Consider the following 22,653-nt stretch of genomic DNA (forward strand, 5'->3'; position numbering starts at 1 on the left):
CTTGGAAACTTCAGGGATAGTCTGAATTGTATTAACTAGAAAGTCTGATGTGAGAAAGGAGGGCCAGTTTGGTGTAGAGGTTGTGTGTGGACTTTTATCTGGGAGAACTGGGTTTGATTCCCCACTCCTCCACTTTCAGCTGCTGGAATGGCCTTGGGTCAGCCATAGCAATCACAGAGCTGTCCTTGAAAGGGCAGCTTCTGGGAGAGCTTCTCTCAGCCCCACCTACCTCACAGGGTGACTGTTGTGGAGGAGGAAGATAAAGGAGATTGTGAGCTGCTCTGAAACCCTGAGATTCAGAGTAAAGGGCGGGATATAAATCCAATACCTTCTTTCTTTAAAGTAAAACTGCAATCCTGTGCATGTGTAGAGAGTAGGTGCCACAGTGCTCACTGTAGATTACTTGTGAGTAACCATGGGAGAGCAAGCCCAATGAGGAAAGGCTAAGGAGCTTGGGGATATTCAGTCTGGAGAAGAGGAGGTTGAGGGGGGAGACATGATTGCTCTTTTGAAGTATTAGAAGGGCTGCCACTTAAAGGAGGGTAGGGAGCTGTTCCTGTTGGCCGCAGAGAAGAGGACTGGCATAGGAAAAACTTTTTAACAGTAAGTGTTGTTCAACAGTGCGATTGACCCCCTCTCTGGCAGTCTTTAAGCAGTGGCTGGACAAACACTTGTAGGGATGCTCTGAGAAACCAGAACAGCAGTGTAACAGCTTATCAACAGCTTATCAACAATTCGCCTTATGATCCCTGTAGCTCGAAAGAGCTCTGCTCAGATACTGCTATCAGAAGCATTGCATTTGAAAGCAAGGAAGCCTGCAGTTCCTCCCTTTCAACTCCTAAAAAAACTCCCTCTGCTTTTTGCTTGCCTTGGAAGCAAGGGTCAAGATAAGTAGGTTGTGACTTGGAGGTACATACATAGGTAGGACTGGTTTAAGCAGGAGAATATCATGAATGGATTCCAAAACCTAGACAAGTGGAAGCAGTTTCTGGCCCTAAACTATTCAGGGCTATAAAGGGCAAAACCAGCACCTTGAATTCAGTCTGGAAAGAAATTGTAGTCCTTGTTCCCTGATATGGTTCTGCTTCGGTGTAATTTGTATTGAATGCAGTAATTGCTTATTTGCAGAAAACTGGATATTCCTACATATGAAACATATGAAACTGCCTTATACTGAATCAAACCCTTGGTCCATCAAAGTCAGTATTGTCTACTCAGACTGGCAGTGGCTCTCCAGAGTCTCAAGCTGAGGTTTTTCACACCTATTACCTGGAAGCTTTTTAGTTGGAGATGCCGAGGATTGAACCTGGGACCTTCTGCTTCCCAAGTAGATGCTCTACCACTGAGCCACCATCCCTACCACAGCCCATTTTCTGTTCCATGGCTGAAATCTTTTTTCAGAGCTCATTGAAAAGAGGGGAAGTAATGACCATGACGGTGTCTACATTATGTAGCTAATCAGATCTGGTTCTGTGATGACATACTGGATTGCCTCACTCCACATGGGTTATGGAATTGAAAAGCAATGAAACCCTAACACCAAGGCAAGAGACAAATATTTCCTGTCTTGCCATTCTGTGCTGGCTTTTTTTAGTTTACTGTAGATCAGGTGCAAGTTGGATATGGATGGAGATTTACCTTTAGCTGAAAGTGTGTCATACTGAACAAAACAGAACATGGAGAATAACTTGCCCATATTTGTATCCATTTTTGCATCTGGATTTCACTCATGTTCAGGTGTGGGACATTACCAGCACTGGCTGAAGACTTCTCTGGGGCAACCCTGATGATGATGGGTGACCTAAAAACTGTCAGGAATCACCACAAATTGAGGTTAGGAGGCCGGTTCACCTATCTAGCAGTGGAGCACCAAAGTGGGCTTACACTAGACAGATACCAAGGCCTCCTCTGATGTAGACTGCACATCCTTACAAAGGAAACTGGGGATGGTGGCCAAGGAGGACAAAACCTCCCTTCTCTGCAGAACAATGGGAGAAGAAAGAGGTGGGTGTTATATATCCCTCCCCTTCCTGTTTAAGGCTGGCAGGACTTTCTTGAGGCTAGGCAGAAGGGAGGAGGAACTTAGTGTAGTATAGCTCCTCACCTCTCCAGCTTCAGGGGACAAGAGGGCAGTTGTCAGGGCAACTGCATCATCAAGTGACTGCAGGAAGCCTGGTCTGAGTACACGAGTCTCCTGGCTAAAGGAAGTAACTCTGTTTACAGTTGCAGTGCCAGTCACAAGGCTGACCCTGCCTTGTTTTTGTAACATAAACAAGCTTACCCTGAGTTTGGTTCAAGGCATTCCCCAGTAACACACATACCATGAAACAAAACAACACAAAACAAAACAAAAAACCTTTATTGAAGAATGTTTTAAACTTAAAAAAAAAATCATATACTTTAGTAGCACTCATAATGCACAAAAATAACAAAACTAAGCTGGCTGACTACTTATGTAATTCTGGGGATGGTGGCCAAGGGGGGCAAAACCTCCCTTCTCTGCAGAACAATGGGAGAAGGAAGAGGTGGGTGTTATATATCCCTCCCCTTCCTGTTTAAGGCTGGCAGGACTTTCAAAACTAAGCTGGCTGACTACTTATGTAATTCTTGCAGCATCAATGGTGGTTCTTACACATATGAAAAACTCATTTCTAAGTTGTTTCTTTTAGGACATATGAAGAGAGCTGAATGTAAACATTGTATAGTAATGTAATGCCATGTCTGGTTTTCCTCTGTTGATCACATAATATTTACACAATAATGAGAGGATGGATAGGATAACATAAAAGAAACAATGCTTTCTCAACATGAACTTCAACTGAAACCAAAATTCTTTTGAATCGTTTCAATGGGAATAAGAGAGTTTCATGGAGGATAGGTTTATCAATAGTCAGGGCTTTTGTTGTAGCAGGAACTCCTTTCCATATTAGGCCACATGCCCCTGATGTAGCCAATCCTCCAAGAGCTCACAGGGTTCTTAGAACAGGGCCTACTGTAAGTTCCAGGAGGTTGCATCATGATTGTGTGGCCTAGTATACAAAGGAGTTCCTGCTACAAAAAAAGCCCTGTCAATAGTTATCATCCATGCAGACTAAAAAGACCTTAATACAATGAAAGAGGAAGGATGAAATGTCATGGAAGGCCTTGTCCTCTGTGCCCTGTTTGTAAGTCTTTCAGGGTAACTGGTTGGCACATTGCAAAACAGAACAGTGGTCTAAATAGAGCACTGATACAATCTAGAAAAACTTTGCTTATATTCTTATAGCATATTATACATAACTAAATGATACCACTAAATGAACCAGCCTTGTGGTGCAAAGTGGTAAAGCTGCAGGACTGCAGTCAGAGCTCTCTCCTCATGACCTGAGTTCGATCCCAGCAGAAGCTGGGTTCAGGTAGCCAGCTCAAGATGGACTCAGCCTTCCATCCTTCCGAGGTCAGTAAAATGAATATCCACCCTGTAAAAAAAGTCTGCCATGAAAACGTTATGAAGCAACGTCACACCAGAGTCAGAAACGACTGGTGCTTGCACAGGGGACAACCTTTACCTTAAAAAAAATGATACTACATTGCTTAAAATGTGTCTTAACAAAGGATGACTTCAGCTTGGCCAGGGCCACAGAGCATTAGGATCCTATTTTTCTTCTTTTTTCCTCCTTAGTAACTGTTCCTTATTATTCAACTCAGGCTTCAGTATAATGATGTATAACTTAGGGGAGAAGATGCAACCCAGCAATCCAGCACTGGAAGACAAGATGGAGAAAACCTCAACAGCCACCATGTATTTTCCCTTGGTGCTTAAGTAGGTTGGAACAAAGCAGAGCCAAACACTGCAGAAGACCAACATACTGAAAGTGATGAACTTGGCTTCATTAAAACTATCCGGTAATTTCCGAGCTAGGAAAGCCACAGTGAAGCTGACAAGGGCCAAGAAGCCCAGAAAACCCAGTGCACAGTAAAACATAGCAACTGACCCTGCATTGCATTGTAGTACAGTTTCTTCAGTTATTGAGTGCATATCAAAATCGGGGAATGGAGAAGAGGTTGCGAGCCATATGGTACAAATAGCGGCTTCAGTAAGGAAGCAGGAAAGAACAATGCAGTTGGCCAGTTGTTTCTTCACCCAGTTCCTAATATTTGACCCTGGTTTGGTGGCCATGAAAGCTAGAACCACAGTGGTGGTTTTGGCCAACACAGAAGACACAGCTAGAGAGAATATCATACCAAAGGCTGTTTGTTGAAGGAGGCACATGATTTTCTCAGGTTGGCCAATAAATAATAAAGTAGAAAGGAAGGATAGTAGGAGGGAGATGAGAAGGATGTAGGTTAAGTTCCGGTTGTTGGCTTTGACAATGGGAGTCTCCTGGTATTTAACAAAAATCCCAAGGACCCAAACCGTGAGGAGTGATAAAGAAAGGGCAGAAGTAGCTAGACTGGCTCCCAATGTTTCTTCATAAGATAAGAAGCTTATAACTTTGGGAATGCATAAGTTGTGGTCATTGTTAGGATAATGATCTTCTGGACAAGGAAAACAGTCGTTCATATCTGAAAAAGACAATGTGGTTTATATACGAGACTAACGGAAGCAGTTCTGTTAGATTAATAACAGATTGATAAAAAGGAACACAGGTTGTGACAAATCAAATGCAAGACTGTGATCAGGCAGGCAAAAAGGGACTATGAGAAGCATATTGCAAAAAACATAAAGACCAACAATAGAAATTTCTTCAAATATATTAGAAGCAGGAAACCAGCCAGGGAGGCAGTGGGGCCTTTGGATGACTAAGGGGTAAAAGGATTACTGAAAAAGGATAGGAAAATGGTTGAGAAGCTGAATGCATTTTTTGCCTCAGTCTTCACTGTGGAAGATGAAGAGTGTTTGCCCGCTCTATAACCACTAATTTTGGAAGGGGTGTTGAAAGACCTGAGTCAGATTGAGGTGACAAGAGAGGAGGTCCTACAACTGATTGATGAATTAAAAACTAATAAGTCACTTGGTCTGGATGTCATACTTCCAAGAGTTCTGAAAGAACTCAAAATTGAACTTGTGGATCTCCTGAAAAAAATATGTAATTTTTAATTGAAATCTGCCTCCATTCCTGAGGACTGGATGGTAGCAAATGTCACCCCCCCCCCCCATCTTTAAACAGGGTTTCAGAGAACATTCAGGAAATTACAGGCCAGTCAGTCTGACTTCAATACTGGGAAAGTTGGTAGAAACCATTATCAAGGACAGAATGAGTAGACACATTGATGAACACGAGTTATTGAGGAAGACTCAGCATGGGTTCTGTAAGGGAAGATCTTGCCTTACTAACCTGTTACAGTCCTTTGAGGGAGTGAACAAACATGTGGACAAAGGGGACCCAATAGATATTGTTTACCTTGACTTCCAGAAAGCTTTTGATAAAGTTCCTCATCAAAGGCTCCTTACTAACCTCGAGAGTCATGGAGTAAAAGGACAGGTCCTCTTGTGGATCAAAAACTGGCTAATTAACAGGAAGCAGAGAGTGAATATAAATGGGCAATCTTCTCAGTGGAGGATGGTAAGCAGTGGAGTGCCACAGGGCTCAGTACTGGGTGCCATGCTCTTTAACTTGTTCATTAATGATTTGGAGTTGGGAGTAAGCAGTGAAGTGGCCAAGTTTGCAGATGGCACTAAATTGTTCAGGGTGGTGAGAACCAGAGAGGATTGTGAGGCACTCCAAAGGGGTCTGTTGAGGCTGGGTGAATGGACGTCAACGTGACAGATGAAGTTCAGTGTGGCCAAGTGCAAAGTAATGCACATTGGGGCCAAGAATCCCAGGTACAAATACAAGTTGATGGGTTGTGAACTGGCAGAGACTGACCAAGAGAGAGATCTTGGGGTCGTGGTAGATAACTTACTGAAAATATCAAGACAGTGTGCGATTGCAATAAAAAAGGCCAATCCCATGCTGGGAAAAATTAGGAAGGGAATTGAAAACAAATCAGCCAGTATCATAATGCCCCTGTATATATCGATGGTGCGGTCTCATTTGGAATACTGTGTACAATTCTGGTCACCGCACCTCAAAAAGGATATTATAGCATTGGAAAAAGTGCAGAAAAGGGCAACTAGAATGAATAAAGGTTTGGAACACTTTCCCTATGAAGAAAGGTTAAAACACTTGAGGCTCCTCAGCTTGGAGAAACGTCGACTGTGGGGTGACATGATAGAGGTTTACAAGATTATGCATGGGATGGAGAAAGTAGAGAAAGAAGTCCTTTTCTCCCTTTCTCACAATACGAGAACTTGTGGGCATTCAATGAAATTGCTGAGCAGTCAAATTAAAATGGATAAAAGGAAGTACTTCTTCACCCAAAGGGTGATTAACATATATGTGTGTGTGTGTGTGTGTGTTTGTGCATGTGTGTGCATATGTATGTATATACACACACACACATAAATATTGGCCACTGTGTGACACAGAGTGTTGGACTGGATGGGCCTTTGGCCTGATCCAACATGACTTCTTTTATGTTCTTAATTCCAGTAATCTGCCCTCAATATTTAACCCTGAAAGACAATTCCCTGTTTGCAAATTAAGAAAAAAAATTGTCTTCCAGGACAGGCAGGCCTCAGATTCAGCAGGAGCTCACAGGAGCACAGCTCCTGAACCTTTTTGAGGGTTTCTCCTCTTCCCCTCCACCTCCATTGAATAGTAGGGGCAGCTGCATAATAATCCCTGGATTAGGAGAGCGGACGGTCAGGCAGCCACCAGGGGCTTTGCCACACCCCCAGCAGCTCTCATTAACCCCTGGAGAAGCCCGTGCCACCTTTCTCCACTTCTTATGTGATTTTGGATGGCAGGTGGCTTGCTGTCCCTTTGACTGTGGGCTGGGGTGGCCCAGGAGAGCCCCAGGCGAGTGAGATCTGCTTCAGCTGGCTGCATCTCTAACCAGCCCAAGCAGGCCTCGCTCACCCAGGGCTCTCCTTTCTTGCATCAGGTTGCTTTTGGCTGGGGGAGCTGGCGTATGATAATGAGTTATGCAAATGTGCTCCACTACCTATTTTTTCTACAAAACAACCCCTGAGTACAGGTATACATGCCATTTCATACTCAGATTTGGATTTGTAAGTGGAAATAAATTTCAGCCTCTCCCTTTATGTTATCTGGATTTATTGTAGGATGTACACTGTTGCAGTCAAATTTGGTGCTAAGTTTGGTTCTATAAGCAAGGTAATTTTATCAGACTATTACCTGGATCCTATAAACATATGTTGTGTACACTAGATCAGGGGTATCAAACTGATTTCTTATGAGGTCTGGATCTGACATAAATGAGACCTTGTTGGGCTGGGCCGTGTGTGTACCTATTTAAGATTAGGTAGCAGAGATATAAACTTTTTAAAGGACACAGACAAACACAAAGATTTTTTAAAAAACAAAGCAAACCCTAAAATAAAACATCCTTAAAACATTAGCCCTTGTTGGTCTTAAAGGTGCTTTCTTTGTATTTCTCCTGTGGGATCCAGGGAACTGGACATAGGAAGCTCTGGCTCTTTCCCTCCCTCCCCAGGGGACCAGGAGGCACTCAACCAATGGAGGAAATAGAACTCCTGTGCGATTGAGCAAGCCTGGCAAAGCAAGCTGAGATGCAGAGGAAGCAAGAGAGAGGGAGCAGGAAGCAGACAAGAGCCAGTTGCTTGGGGGCCTGATAGGAGGTCTCCGGGGGCCTGGTTTTGGCCCCCGGGCTACATGTTTGACACCCCTGCATTAGAATGCTATGGAGCATGCCTTCCTTTCATCCAGCAATTCCATTTGTACAAGAGCTCATTGCAAACCATTGGACTTACATAAACATAAATGTTAGTGGAAGAAGGATGTTGTGTGGCAGAGACAACTGAGTGGGCATGGAACTCATTGTGTCCTGTCTGGGGAGGGGGGTGGTGGTGTTACAAAGTCTCATATAGCTCCAGTAGTGGCTTCAGGTCAGTCAGAGGAATCAAGGGGGTACAGTTCTGCTGAAGAGGTTCCTAGTCTCTTAACCCCTGGGGGCAGGGACTCTGCCTGGTTTCTGGGGAAGGACCACAATGTCCCCTGCAATACATTTGGAGGGGTCTGCACCATGAAGGACCATTCTTTGTCTGATGTGTTGGTATCAGCAGAACTGGGGTGAGTCATGACACACTCATAGGATCAGGGCTTTTTTTGAGCAGGAACACACAGGAACGAAGTTCCGGCTGGCTTGGTATCAGAGGGTGTGGCCTAATATGCAAATAGGTTCCTGCTGGACTTTTTCTACAAATAAAGCCCTGCATAGGATCCAAGTAGAGTTGCAATTTTCAGGTTTGGATAGGACTGGGAAGGGCGAAGATTGAAGATGGGGGCACGGTATAATGTCATATAGTCCTTTCTCCAAAGCAGCCAGGGGAACTGACCTACAGTAGGTACTCTAGTCATCAATTGAAATTCATTGAGATCTCCAGGGCATACTTGGAGGCTGGAGACTCTAGTCCCAAGTAAAAATACTGGACTACTAGAAAACACCATCAGCACTGTATGAAATGTTTTTGGAAACACTAGCATAGTTAGCATCTGTGAATCCTGGTGTGCACATGTTTCATCACAGTTGTTATAGCCAAAATTTTTTTTCACAGGTCACTTCCTACCTTCATCATTAGAAATCTTCCCTTCTGGACACTGAAGGCATTCATAGCAGCAAAATTGTTTTCCTTCCATCTTTATCCTGTTATAACCTGAATGGCAAACACTATTGCACAAAGATAGTGGTAGTACCTGCCCCTAAGGGAAAGAGGATAAAATTATTATTTATTTAGTTATTACTTTAAATTTCTATCCTGCCCTCTCCGCAAGCTGACTCAGGGCGGCTAACAACATTCATTTTTACTAATTAAAATCCAATAAAAATAGTTACAGTTTAAAATTATTTTAAAAACATTTCATTTCATGGTGCTGTATCACTACAATATAATATAAGCGGTGATCATATGGTACTCTATAATGATGTAGGGTGGCAGCTCTCTCCCGGTTAGAACTCAAAGGCCTTTCGAAACAGTTTGGTCTTACAGGTCCTGCGGAAAGTAAAGAGATCCTGCAGGGCCCTTATGGCCTCTGGGAGAACATTCCACAATTCTGGTGCTGACACCGAGAAGGCCCTAGCTCATGTCATCCACAACCTAGCCTTCTTTGGACTAGGGACGGACAATAGATTTTTTTGTCCCTGCAGTGCTCTCCGGGGAACATGTGGAGAAAGGCGGTCCCACAGATAGACAGGCCCCTGACCATAGAAGGCTTTAAAGGTCAATACGAACACCTTGAAATGGACTCGGAACACAACAGGTAGCCAGTGCAGCTCTCTGAGCACTGGCCGAAATGTTCTTCCACCAGGGGAGCCCCATTAACAGCTATGCTGCAGCGTTCTGCACTAGCTGTACTTTCCAATAATACAGTTTGAGAGCTTGAATCTTGCAGATCAAGCTGTTTTGGAGTTACTGCTAGAACGACATACCGGCATCACCTTATTGGAGTCTCGTGATCACAGCATATAGTGTTAGGGAACATATGGCCACTATAATGACAATTAGAGCAGCATCTTCTCTGAAATATTGCTTGACATAATTTTATGCCTTTTAATATCAGTTCTTGTTTTCCATCATTTTGTATGTTGCAATGTTTTTATTTTTGTGCTTGTGACCTTTGCATTGGGTAGTAGTTAAACAGTACAAATACCTAGGTTTGTATTTACAAGCCACTGCAACATGGACCCAACGACGCAGAGCAATAATTGACAATTCTAAAGCAAATGTCAATGCACTTCTGCATTGATCTTTCCCTGAAAGAAGGAATCAATACAATCCAGCTGTTTTGAAAGTGTTCACTCTGAAAATCGGCCCACAAATATTATATGGTGCCCCCATCTGGATTGACTCAATAAATAAGGCAGTTGAGCAGGTACAATCTGGCTTTTTACGGAAGAGCTTGGGTGTCCCATATGCGCTTTATGCCTAGAAAGTGGCCAGTTTTATGCTCAGAAGGGCATGGCTCATGACATTCAAATATTGGCTACATTAGCATTATAACTGCCCCTTCCAGCTACTGCTTCCAACTATTAAATAAATCTAATTATTCATCCTGGTTGCTAACATAGGAAGGAGACTGGAGACACAGTATTTCTCTTGAATCTCTCCTTCCTCTTTCAGAAATGGAAGCTCTGTGAATAATAAGGGATAGACTGTTAAAGGCAGAACTAATGGATTTATTTGTACAGTGCAACCAATAAGACTTGCTCTGCCCTCAACCATGGAATATTACCTATTTTAGGTCATAGAATCCTAGAGTTGGAAGGGACCTGCAGGGTCATCTAGCCCAACTCCCTACACAATGCAGGAAACCAACAAATACCTACCCCAAATTCACAGGATCTTCATCGCTGTCAGATGGCCATCTAGCCTCTGTTTAAAAACCTCCAAGGAAGGAGAGCCTACCACCTCCCGAGGAAGCCTGTTTCACTGAGGAATCGCTCTAACAGTCAGGAAGTTCTTCCTAAGGTTGAGCCGGAAACTCTTTTGATTTAATTTCAACCCATTGGTTCTGGTCCTACCTTCCAGGATCACAGAAAACAATTCCACACCATCCTCTATATGACAGCCCTTCAAGAACTTGAAGATGGTGATCATATCACCTCTCAGCTGCCTCCTCTCCAGGCGAAACATCCCCAGCTCCTTCAACCTTTCCTCATAGGACTTTGTCTCCAGACCCCTCACCATCTTCGTCACCCTCCTCTGGACCTGTTCCAACTTGTCTATATCCTTCTTAAAATGTGCTGCCCAAAACTGAACACAATACTCCAGGTGAGGTCTTACCAGAGCAGAGTAAAGCGATACCATCACTTCACGTCATCTGGACATTATACTTCTGTTGATATAGCCCAAAATTGCATTTGCCTTTTTAGCCACTGCATCACACTGTCGACTCATGTTCAGCATAGGATCCACTAAGACCCCTAGATCCTTTTCGTACATACTACTGCTAGGTCAAGTCTCCACCATCCTGGAACTATGCATGGGATTTTTCCTACCGAATTGCAGAACTTTACATTTATCCCTGGGTCATAACTGGGTCATCCTCCCAGTTACCTTTATCAACTTCAGAATTCAATACTACATAAAACCTTTTCACTTGCTAGGTTTAATGTCCTCCCCTCAGCGAACCTACCAGGAAGAGTAAATGGCACACCTTTCTATAATAGATCATGTCCCTGTGCAAGCGGTGCCATCGAGACAGTATCCCATGTGCTATTAGAATGCTGTTACTACATCAGTGTATGGCATAGCATTTTATCACCAGTTCTTGGTTTTATTTTAGATTTACCCGATTCACACAAATTGCTCTTTCTGCTGAAGAATACTGCTGATGATGTTACTGAAACTGTGGCAAAGTTCCTGGCAAAGAAGGTGGGATCCTGTTGAGTCACCCTATTACTCAGTTGCACTGCAAGTCCGCACAACACTCCAGTGCTCTAATTGCACACAGGGTCATGCATCACAGCTGGGATCATGGCTATCACTCCAGGACACCAACTACCGAAATTCAGCCCATCCAGACCTGGCCTGTGGGATTCATGGGTGGACCAGCGTAAATATTACATCCAGTTGCACAAGATGGAGGAAGCAGATGATCAGAAGGCACTCCTCCTGAGTCTGTGTGTAGTCGAGACTCTCCAGCTGATGAAGCACCTCATTGCACCTACCTGGGTCATAACTGGCAGGCTTTGCGTTGTACTATGATAAACTAAGCTATTTTATAATGATTTCATTCATAACTTTTTAAGATTGGAACTGGAAGATGGAATATGTTTTTTATACATGTGTATGTTTTATTTCTGCATTTTCTTTTACCCTACTCTTTTTATACTAAGAGTTTTATCATGCCAATAAAAGAAATTGCTATGCCATATATAGTTAAATGTTAGTAACCAGTGCTGAATCACGTGTCAAAAACCTGTATGGGATCCATCTTCTTTAGAGGCCTTTGTCTGTGTTATCCCCATCGTCAGGTAAAAAATGTATGACCACTAGAAGCAGAGCCTGACTCCAGATCCACAGTATTTTCTGGGCCTTTGCATAATCTCCCTTGTAATTTTTAACTAGAATGCCATGCCTTGTCAGTTTGTTCTTTGCTCTTTCGCTGCTGATGTTGAAGTGGGGCAAAAGTCCTTTTGTGGTTACCTTTTTATGTTCCAATTTTTTTTTTTAGATTCCACCAATGCCACAATCAAATATGTCTGCTAGCTGTTGGTTCTTCTGTATGTTCTTCTGTAGGGCTTCTTCTATTTTAGCAGGACCTCCTTTGCATATTAGGCCACACATCCCTGATGTAGCCAATCCTCCAGGAGCTTAAAGTAGACCCTATACTAAGAGCCCTGTAAGTTCTTGGACGGTTGTCTACAGCAGAGGTGTGTAGCCTCATATGCAAAGGAGGTCCTGCTATAAAAAAAAAAAAGCCCTGTTCTTATGTGACTTTTAAAGTGAGTCTAATAAGCCATCCTGTGTGTGAACAAATTGGGGTATCGGCATTTTAATGAATACGTACAAAATAACATGATATACCCTCAAAATTAAACTAGGGATTCGAAACTGCATTTCAGGTGAGCTTCACCTTAAAAAAAAACAGGAACAGAACATTGAACATTGAACTTTTCAAATAGTGGGGAAATGACTAGAGATGTCCTGAAATTGGTATAGCCCATACCTGATTAAATCCACTTGGCCACACAATAGCATCCTGACGAATGGTGAGGACTTTATCAGGAGGAGCATTTGGTTCTATCCTTCCAACTTTGACCCTAAGAAAGGACTGATTTGAGAAGGTGACCCAGTTGATAATATCAAATCCAGCTACCAGTTCCCCTTTTGGATTGAAGGAAACCTCTTCCCTGGCAGTGTTGTTAAATGATATGCTCCTCAGAAAATGGTGGAGCTTAAGAGAAACAAGGAAATAAAATTAAAAGAACACAAAGGTGCAGGCTTGGAGGGATACTGAGGCAATGCAGCAGAAGGAACACAAATAAACCAAGAAATTGGTGAGAACATAGCTGCAGCTTTGATTGGATACAGTTGAAGAAGCACTGGTGCAACATGGGCACAGATCTGGCATCAAGTGACCCACCTGCCATCTGATAAACATAATCCCCCAGTCCGCATGCTGGAGGATGACACCATGGAATGGCAAGACCCCAAAATTCATGTAAACTGCTGCATGGTCCCCTTGACACCTGATGGTGAAGCCACCCGGTAGCCCCTAAACTGGGCCTTCCGCTAAGTGGCTCCACCCCCAAGACCCCTCAAGGGAATCCTCAAACTGGCAGAGGTGAGCATGCATGCAGAGCCCCTCCCCCAAAGATCCATCCCAATGCCCAAACTGCCTGAGCTGTAACAAAAAAAGTAATGACAAAATGACATGACAATGTATATTGACCCATAACAACCAAACAAAAGAAGGGAGGATGGCGGAAAATCAACCAGACAAACAAAGGGTGAGCTGGCTGAGGAGCAGCTTTAAATTGTTGAGAGGTTTGTTCTACCACACGGCTCAAAAGCCAGCCCCAGCTGACAAAGCCAGTTGGTCCAGTCTGCAGCTGATCCCAACCCTTCAATCCTTGTGGGCAGCATGGAGCTGCTGGATGTCATCCATGCCTTACCCTCCCTCTGTCTGAAAATGGCGGTGCAGGGGTTAGTCCATGCTGCTCTTCACATTGCACAGACAGACGGATAGACAGACAGATGATAGATAGATAGATAGATAGATAGATAGATAGATAGATAGATAGATAGATAGATAGATAGATAGATAGATAGATAGAAAGAAAACAGCCCTCTTTCATGTTAGCTCTATAAGTTAATATTAAAAATTCAGGGCCCTTGAAAAAACCAGACCAGATAGATAAAAACTTATGTGTAAACTCACAGTGCTCTTGATTTAAATTTCAAGCAGATAAAGAATATCTAGGTAACGGATTTCTCCTCAGGACACAATGTCTAGGACACAATGTCCAGGGTTGTACCCACAGTTGATTGAATTATCCTGAAGTACCTGCCAAGGTGGTTGAATTAGCTTCCTGGTCCCTCCATCCACTACTCTTTGTCTGAATTTGGGTGATAACATGGCATGCACAGCATGTGCCACAGCATAGACAGCATTGTAAACACAGTAGCTGTGGCCAGTCATGCTTGTTTCAAAGACAGAACCAGGAAGAGATTCCAGCTTCTCCTCTCCAGTACAGATCTTCATATCTTCCTTGGAGTCATGGAAAGAGCACTTAAATGCATCCTTCCAGAAGTCCTCGATAAAGCCATCTTCTTTTTCCACTTGAGGGTTTCTTCCCTGAAGAAATTCCTGGAATCCTAGCAGCTTTTCTGAGTGAATGGCAAACGATAAAGCACCATGGATGAAATCTAAGTCCCAATCTCTTTGAAAGAATAGTGATGTGAATTCCATCTGTGCTGTCATAATCCAGATTTTTTCCTTCACTGGTCTATTCTCATCTTTTGACAAACGTAGCAGCATTCTCAAAATCATCATGCTTTGAATTTCACCATGGACGATGAGCACATTGGCGGTGCTTCTCATGGCTTTATCATATAACTGTGATCCCTTCTCGATCATTTCAGCAAAATTGTTTGAAAAAGCCATTTGGGGGAATCTTTCTATGAAGTCAAAGCAGATACCTTTCTGGGAAAAAACAGGAAGTGTGTTGTGTAAAAATTCCTCAGCGGTTTGGCTATGCAGATAAATCACCCCAATCCACGTCCATTTGAAATGGAGCAGTAATTTGATAATCCCCATATAATGATGGTTCCTATTGGGGAACATCCATTGAGAGAAAACAGACTGACTATTGTTATTAATTGATGAAGGAGAACCATAGGTGAGCTAGAAGGAAGTAAAGAAATAAGTGAGAGAAGATCGATTTCCAAAGTAAAAATAGTGTCGACGAATGCGTCTTTAGATCTTTAATTTCACCGGAGAGATCCTATCCATTCTCATAGAACTGACTGGATATAAATATGACAGGATATTAGGAAAAACTTTCTTTAAGGTAAGAGCTGTTCAACAGTGAAATCAGCTACAAGGGTGGTGGTGAGCTCCCCCTCACTGACGGTCTTTAAACTGCGTCTAGACAAACACTTGTCAGGGATGCTCTAGGTTGATCCTGAATGGAACGGGATTGGACAAGGTGATCTGTATGGCCCCTTCCAAATCTGTGATTCTACACCTGCACATACGAAAACATAATACTGTCGTGGGTGTTTTTGTTTGTTTGTTTTGTTTTACTTTGATGGGGTCTGTAACTCAGTGGTAGACCATGTGCTTTGCATTAACATTTCACTATGTAAGACCAATTATTTCAATGTGCTTAGACTGGAGTAACTCTCTATGTTTCATGCTCCCACCTTACCTGGGGAAGTTTGTAGTTGCTTAGGATGGTGGCCATATGGAGATCAGTGTCAGAAGGTGGTCCCCCAATAACTGCCATTGGGGTGTTCTGGATGTCACATTTGTAGTTAGGGGTTAATTTGTTTGGTGTAGAGAGAAGGCCTATTGCAGCAAGGTAGGTATACCTTTTTTTGAAATAATCGTTATTGATGTGAAATCCCAGGCTGATGTTGGGTAAAATAGATGGATTTCCATTGATCTCCTTGGCAGCGAAAGCCAAGGACAGGATGTGTTGATAGTTCTGAGTTATTAACCTGCAACAGAATTACATGCTGCATCAGTTACAGAGTATAATATTGTCTCTTCATGAGCCACAGAATGTAACATTCAGTATCTTTAAGTCCACTATGTGGTCTGCAGCTGACCTGGATGGTCCAAACTAAGTCCAGAAGCCAAACAAGGTGGTTCCTATTAGTACTTAGATGGGAGACCACTGAAGAAGCCTGGGGTTGATACACAGAGGCAGGCAATGGGAAACCACCTCTGTTGCCCTGAAGATCCTACAGGATCACCCATGTAACTTGACAGCACTTCTCACCACCACCATATGTCCTGTGAGAGTTCTGTAGCTGGGCCTTTACTCCCTCAAATCAGCTAAAGGAACAAGTTAGTCACCCAGGAGGACTATGGATCAGTGGTTGCAGAAAGCAAGATAAAAATACCGCTACTACTTCTAGTGATCTGCACCCCCTTTCTACACAAGAAGAAGTCCAATTCTGCTCATACGGGTCTAGAAAGTTAAACAGATTTCTTCTTATCTTATTCTTTTCACTGCTTCTCAAGACATTCCTGAAGATTCTTTTCAGAGAGGGCAGAAGGAGCTGCAGCAAAAAGGGGGGAGCACAAAAGTTTTGTTGCGAGAGCAAAGCTGTATTTGCAATAATTTCCACAATGGGAATCAAGAGGAGGCCTTTTTAAAAAAAAAAAAATAGAAGGAACAGAATTGTAGTTCTCTCCAGAGTTTATTGTACATTTATCCTGTTCTTATTATACTTATCTCCTACTTTTTGAAATCCAGATTTCTGCATTTTTTGATATAATGTCTGATACATTTCTCTATGTTGTTTTTCTTAGTTTGTGATCTTAGTCCTATTGCAAAATTTATAGGATGTCTATTGCCAAATTTATGCTGTCTGATTACAGTATTTGCATCATTGGAGTCCTTTAGCACTTGAAAGGAAAGGAAAGGAAAGGAAAGGTCTCCTGTGCAAGCGCCAGTTGTTTCTGACTCTGTACTGACAGTGTTTTCATGGCAGACCGACAATATTTTGGAGTTAAAGCTTTCAAGCATCAAAACTCCCTTCATCAGGTATCTAGTATCTGACAAAAGGAAGTTTGACACTTGGAAAGCTTATAACCCAAAAAAATTGTTGGTCTCTAAGGTGCTATTGGAATCAAAGCAAGCTCTTCTACAGCAGACCAATATGGCCACCCTCCTGAACTATTTATATCACCTGATTCACCTTGCATGCTAAGCAAGAAGTGTGATGTATAAATAAAGTAAATCAGGGCTTCTTTGTAGCAGGAACTCCTTTGCATTCTGACAGGGCCTACTGGAAGCTCCTGGAGAATTGGCTACATCAGGAGGGCGTGGCTTAATATACAAAGGAGTTCCTGCTACAAAAAAAGCCCTGAAATAAATAAATCAAAATCATCATAGACAACCTAAATGGGGGAGGGGGGGTTGAAAGACAGTCACTTGTCATCAAAGCAAAGATAAAGCAAAGACAAAAGCCATCCCCTAAGACTAGCCTGATTGACTTTCATGTCTCCTTACATGAGATCCTCAACTTCTTCCTGATGAGGATGCCTTGTAAATGTTATCACTCCAGAAGTGATGTAGATCTGAGAGATGATGCCACCAATGATGAGGTCTCCTAAATGATAATACTTGTGAAGAATGGAAAGAGAATCACTGGGCATGCAATTATAAAGAGGAACCTTGCCTAAAGTCTGAGGCATCAACATCAGTAACAGTCTCACAAATACCAGCATCATGCATGGAAACCTGCTTTCTGGGCACAGGTTCAGCTGCGCCTTCTTTGCCATGCGAACGTCTTCTGGAGTCACACAGCCTCTCTCAAACTCTAGGCTGATTTGTACGTTGGGCTATATAAAGTATCAGTGAGAAGACTGGCAGAGCCCTTTCTGCCTTCAAGTCACATCCTTGAACATTACAAGGGATACTAATAGCATTTTCAGTCTTGATTTCTAGATTTGCTAGGGGAACTCCTTAGGGATCTAGTGAAGAAGTTAGAATAAATGACAGTTTTTTTAGCTACAGGGACCATAATTAACTACTCTGTGCTATATAGAGTTTTGGTGGCATTGCAGAGGAAAACATGTTTATGCCATCTCAGTGGAAGCTTCTGAAGTCATCCCCAGAAGAACAGGAGATGCACGTGCTCTAACAATGACCTACAGCAACAAAAGTTTTCCCAAAATGGCTGTTTTGGATGGTGAAGTCAATGGCAGTATACCCCAATCCTAACCTGCCCCAGGGTATACCACACAAATCTCTGGAAATTTTCAAACATGGAGCTGGCAGTCCCATTTTTCCCACATAACCTGAGGGTGCTTGATTCTGCCTGTATCAATGCTACTTGAGTTGGAAGTAACAACATCAGAGAGCTATTGGAGGCTGATGGCCTTTTAACAAAAGTCAACAAAAGGCTCTAAGACCCTGTCCTCTTGGTTCCAGGGATTAGAGACTAGAGCTTCTAGCGTTCTGGTCCTGCTGTTAGAGTTCTGGTCCTGATGGCACCTAGGTTTTGGCCACTGTGTGACACAGAGTGTAGGATTGGATGGTCATTGACCTGATCCAACATGGTTTCTCTTATGTTCTTATGAGGTTATTGCTATTATGGAAGATGCAGGCTTTGAAAAAAAAAATCAATACAATCTAGCAAATTCTGTGCTGGAGACTTATTATGATGTGAAAACAATTTTTAAAGAATTGTCTGAGCACTGTTACCTCCGCCACAACCTCCACACATGAGTCTCCATAGCTTCTTCCTGAGCTATCTTCTTTACTTGCACATATTGGGCTAGGTGAGGGAATCAGGTTACACCAACCCATAAGCCTAACAGAAAGGATGACTGCAGCATGGAAAAGAGACATAAGATTTGCACATACATGCTAACAGCCAGTTAAAAGTGTAAAGGGGTTTTTGCTTGGTGGAATAAAGGCAGATAGCTTGATCACCTCCATCTCCAGCCTGCCTGCCCTGAAGACTGAAGGAAGAGACCGAGACAGAGGTTAAAGGCCAGAAGTCCTATTCTCCAAGTGGGGGTGGAGATTCCCCCCTACTCCTGCAGCCCACAGGAGAAAGGGGCAGGGAACAGGAACACAACAATGGTTGCAATGTCACATCCCTAGCTATTAAAAAAATAGAATTGGTGGCTTTAAGGATAGAGTAGCTATAGGAATCACTAGAATTACAATAGAGTTTCTGGACATTCACACAACTATTAGTATCACTTCCAATTTTAAGCAGAAGTGACACAGTGCTGAAGTTGCTGTTGCGCCTTCACCCGTATCCCTGCCTACAACTCCCCAGTTGGTTGCAAGGCACTGCCTTCAACTCTTTCAAGGTGTTCCCTACTCCTAGGACAGTAAAGAGCAAACACACATGAACATACTTTGAAGGGAAAGATAAATACGTTTTTCATTACCTTAAAAAACAACAACTGAGTGCACATAGAGTGGAGCTGAAGTCTGCCTCCTCCTGCAGTTGCTGTATTTATTTTCATTGATTTATACTCCTCCACTTCCATGAATGGCTTCCACAAACGTACTCAGCAACTTTCTAAGTTGTCCTCTGAGACCCACTGACTCCCCACCCCCACCCAGGACTCTTGTCAGGAGAGAATATGCTTCAAGAAATGGAGCAGATTCAGCTGGAGGGCACAAATTACTTAGCTATGCAAGTGAGAAACACAACTGTTACGTACAGCCTGATTTGGGTGAACTTCCTATAACTGTGCTGAATTCAGCGCAGGAAGATCCCTTGGATGGCAGACGCAGTCTCTTATAATGTCATCCAAACTGGATGAGCTGATTTACACTGCCAAAACATGCATTTCCATTAAAAAATGACTACTAGATTAATTTCCTAATATGGCTGACTTTCCTTTGAGAAAGAGTAACATAATAAAATTACACAAGGAATATTATTCAATAATGTATATTCGGATGCATATATGTCATAAAAATTAAACAAATAAATAGTATAATTTAATTTAGGGGATTTAGAGGTTCGTTTGCTAGAGCTGCTCTCAGAGATGTTCTCAAGGTATACAATTTGGCAAGAAAGAAAGAGGAAGGAAGGAAGGAAGGAAGGAAGGAAGGAAGGAAGGAAGGAAGGAAGGAAGGAAGGAAGGAAGGAAGGAAGGAAGGAAGGAAGGAAGGAAGGTAGGAAGGAAGGAAGAGCTCATTTAGAGAAGTCATTGTTATTACAGTATTATAGATATGTCTTAACTGTATCTTCTTTACCAGTAGAGAGATAAACATTCCAGCATTCTATGAGTCAAAATACCCATTGCACTTTAAACTTTTTCCTTAAGTGCAGTTCTGAAAACCTGCTTCCTTAGGACAAGATACCCCTACTGACCAGTGTAGTGCCTACACTGCAGAAAGGGACACTCTAAGACAACGTGCATTCAGCTCTAGATCACAGCCAGACATTTTTAATATTTCAGTCTTTTATTAACTGTTCCTGGTGGTATTTAACTCAACAAAAAAGGAGCGTACCGGTGTAACCTAATGTGAAAGCCAAGATAGAGAAGCTCTTGACAACTCTCATGCAGGTTTTTTACACGCTTACCAAAATTTAATAGGACATTTATCTATGCAATTTGATGCCTGAGGTATACCACATTGCAATGCCTAAAGCAGTCCTAGCTCAACTGAGATGGAAATTCTCAATGTTATCAAAACTTCATCACACCTTTCAATCAGGCTATAATAGAAGACACACAAATTTATTATTTATTTCTTTTTATAAGTATTTCCTTTTTGTTCAGATCAGTAAAATGATGTAACATTTGAGGGAAAAGATGCAGCCCAGTAGTTCAACAGGATAAAATAGAGAGGATCTCCACAGCCACCATGGATTTTCCCTTGGTGCTCAAGTAGGTTGGAACAAAGGACACCCAAACACTGCAGAAGACCAACATGCTAAAGGTGATGAACTTGGCCTCGTTGAAACTGTCAGGTAACCTCCTGGCAAAGAAAGCCACAGTGAGGCTGACAACAGCCTGGAAGCCCATATAGCCCAGGGCACAGTAGAACATGGAGACTGATCCTTCATTACATCGCAGTACAATTTCTTCAGTCATTGAATGTATGTCAGAATCTAGAAATGGAGTAGAAGTTGCCAACCACAAAGTACAAATAATGGCTTGAATGAAAGAGCAGGAAATAACTACAGATTTGGCCACTCTCTTCCCCACACATTTCCTTATTCTTGATCCTGGTTTGGTGGCCATGAAAGCTAGAACCACAGTGATTGCTTTGGCCAATACACAGGAAACTGGTGTCTTTCAAGGGGCTGAGCAGTACTTTTGGGGATATTTTAAGATGGACAATGAGGGTGTATTCCTGGTTGGTTGCTATACCATAGGTAGAGGAATTAAGGAAACCCATGAGTAATCTGAGATTGAAGAACCATTACAATTCCCAAATCAGGCCATCATTGACAGAGCAGCCAAGTAGTTTGGGGAATGGAGACCATTTGTGCTGAACAGTATCTACAAATCCCTTAGTTGATTGCACAGAATTAGGAAGAAATTAGGGTGTGATCACATAAGAGATTTGGCCTGACATAGCCACACCTCCCATTCAGATTTAATGTGCATGAACAAATGTGCACATTTGCACCCCCCCTCCAGGTTCCACCAGTACCTAACTCATTTTAGGATGGACTGGGACCGGCTAAATAGTTACCAGGAACTTCCCAGTAGTAAACCTCTAAAACATATGTAGGGCACATTTCCAAGATGTCTGAGCAGCAGGAGTGCATGTTACACCCACCCCACATGCACATGAGAAGTCTGAATGCTCTTCTTATCCAAGTGTGATCCACGCCTTTCCTGGCAGTAGGTGGGGACTGTGAGAATGTCATGGCATGGATCATAGAGAATTTGCTTTTTCAGAGCTGGGATACTGCTGTGCCAAATATCTTGTATGATCACACCCTTAGAAACACTTGACACGTTTTTTGCCTGCTTCCTATAAAGTAAACACATATTCTTCACTTGCTTCTGTTTATTAGTTGCTCTCTCTTGTTCAGTTCATGTCTCAGCACAATGATGTAGCATTTAGGGGGAAAGATACACCCCAGTAAGCCAGCACTAGAGGCCAAAATGGAGAAGACTTCCACAGCCACCATGTGATGGATTTGGTTTCATGGAAAAAATCTGGTAACTTCCTTGCTAGGAAAGCCACAGTGAAGCTCACAAAAGCCAGGAACCCCATAAAGCCCAGGACACAGTAAAACATGATGACTGACCCTCTATTACATTCCACAACAGTTTCTCTAGTTACTGAGTGCATATCAATATCTGGGAAAGGAGGAAAGGTTGCAAGCCACACAGTACAAATAGTTGCTTGAGAGTGGGAACAGGAAATTACTATAGAGCTGGCCAGTCTTCTCCCCACCCATTTCCTCATCTTGTTCCCTGGCTTCGTAGCCATAAAAGATAGAATCACCGTAATGGTTTTGGCAAACCCACAAGAAACAGCCATTGAAAAAATGATGCCAAATGCAGCTTGACGAATCAGGCATCTCACTTTTTCGGGTCGCCCAAGGAAGATCAAAGCACAAAGGAAGCACAGGAAGAGAGAGACAAAGAGAATGTAGGAGAGGCTCCGGTTGTTGGCTTTGACAATGGGGGTGTCCTGGTACTTCAGAGCCAGTTTGGTGTAGTGGTTAAGTGTGCAGACTCTTATCTGGGAGAACCGGGTTTGATTCCCCACTCCTCCACTTGCACCTGCTGGAATGGCCTTGGGTCAGCCATAGCTCTGGCAGAGGTTGTCCTTGAAAGGGCAGCAGCTGTGAGAGCCCTCTCCAGCCCCACCCACCTCACAGGGTGTTTGTTGTGGGGGAGGAAGGTAAAGGAGATTGTGAGCCGCTCTGAGACTCTTCGGAGTGGAGGGCGGGATATAAAT

The 22,653-nt window shown here is 42.9% G+C and overlaps 1 protein-coding gene across 1 annotated transcript; it reads right to left on the bottom strand.

Annotated features, from left to right (window-relative positions):
* Positions 1 to 3,634: 3,634 nt before the first annotated feature.
* Positions 3,635 to 17,372, bottom strand: LOC132583160 (vomeronasal type-2 receptor 26-like). Its single transcript, XM_060254833.1, has 6 exons — positions 17,262 to 17,372; positions 15,445 to 15,624; positions 14,079 to 14,918; positions 12,738 to 12,965; positions 8,636 to 8,762; positions 3,635 to 4,545 (listed from the first exon to the last, which is right to left on the bottom strand). The coding sequence occupies exons 2-6, from the start codon at positions 15,520 to 15,522 to the stop codon at positions 3,635 to 3,637; spliced, it is 2,184 nt and encodes a 727-aa protein (XP_060110816.1). The 5' UTR covers positions 15,523 to 15,624; positions 17,262 to 17,372.
* Positions 17,373 to 22,653: the final 5,281 nt, after the last annotated feature.

The sequence above is a fragment of the Heteronotia binoei genome, chromosome 15 (assembly GCF_032191835.1).
Source record: "Heteronotia binoei isolate CCM8104 ecotype False Entrance Well chromosome 15, APGP_CSIRO_Hbin_v1, whole genome shotgun sequence".
In the NCBI taxonomy this organism is placed as follows: domain Eukaryota; kingdom Metazoa; phylum Chordata; class Lepidosauria; order Squamata; family Gekkonidae; genus Heteronotia; species Heteronotia binoei.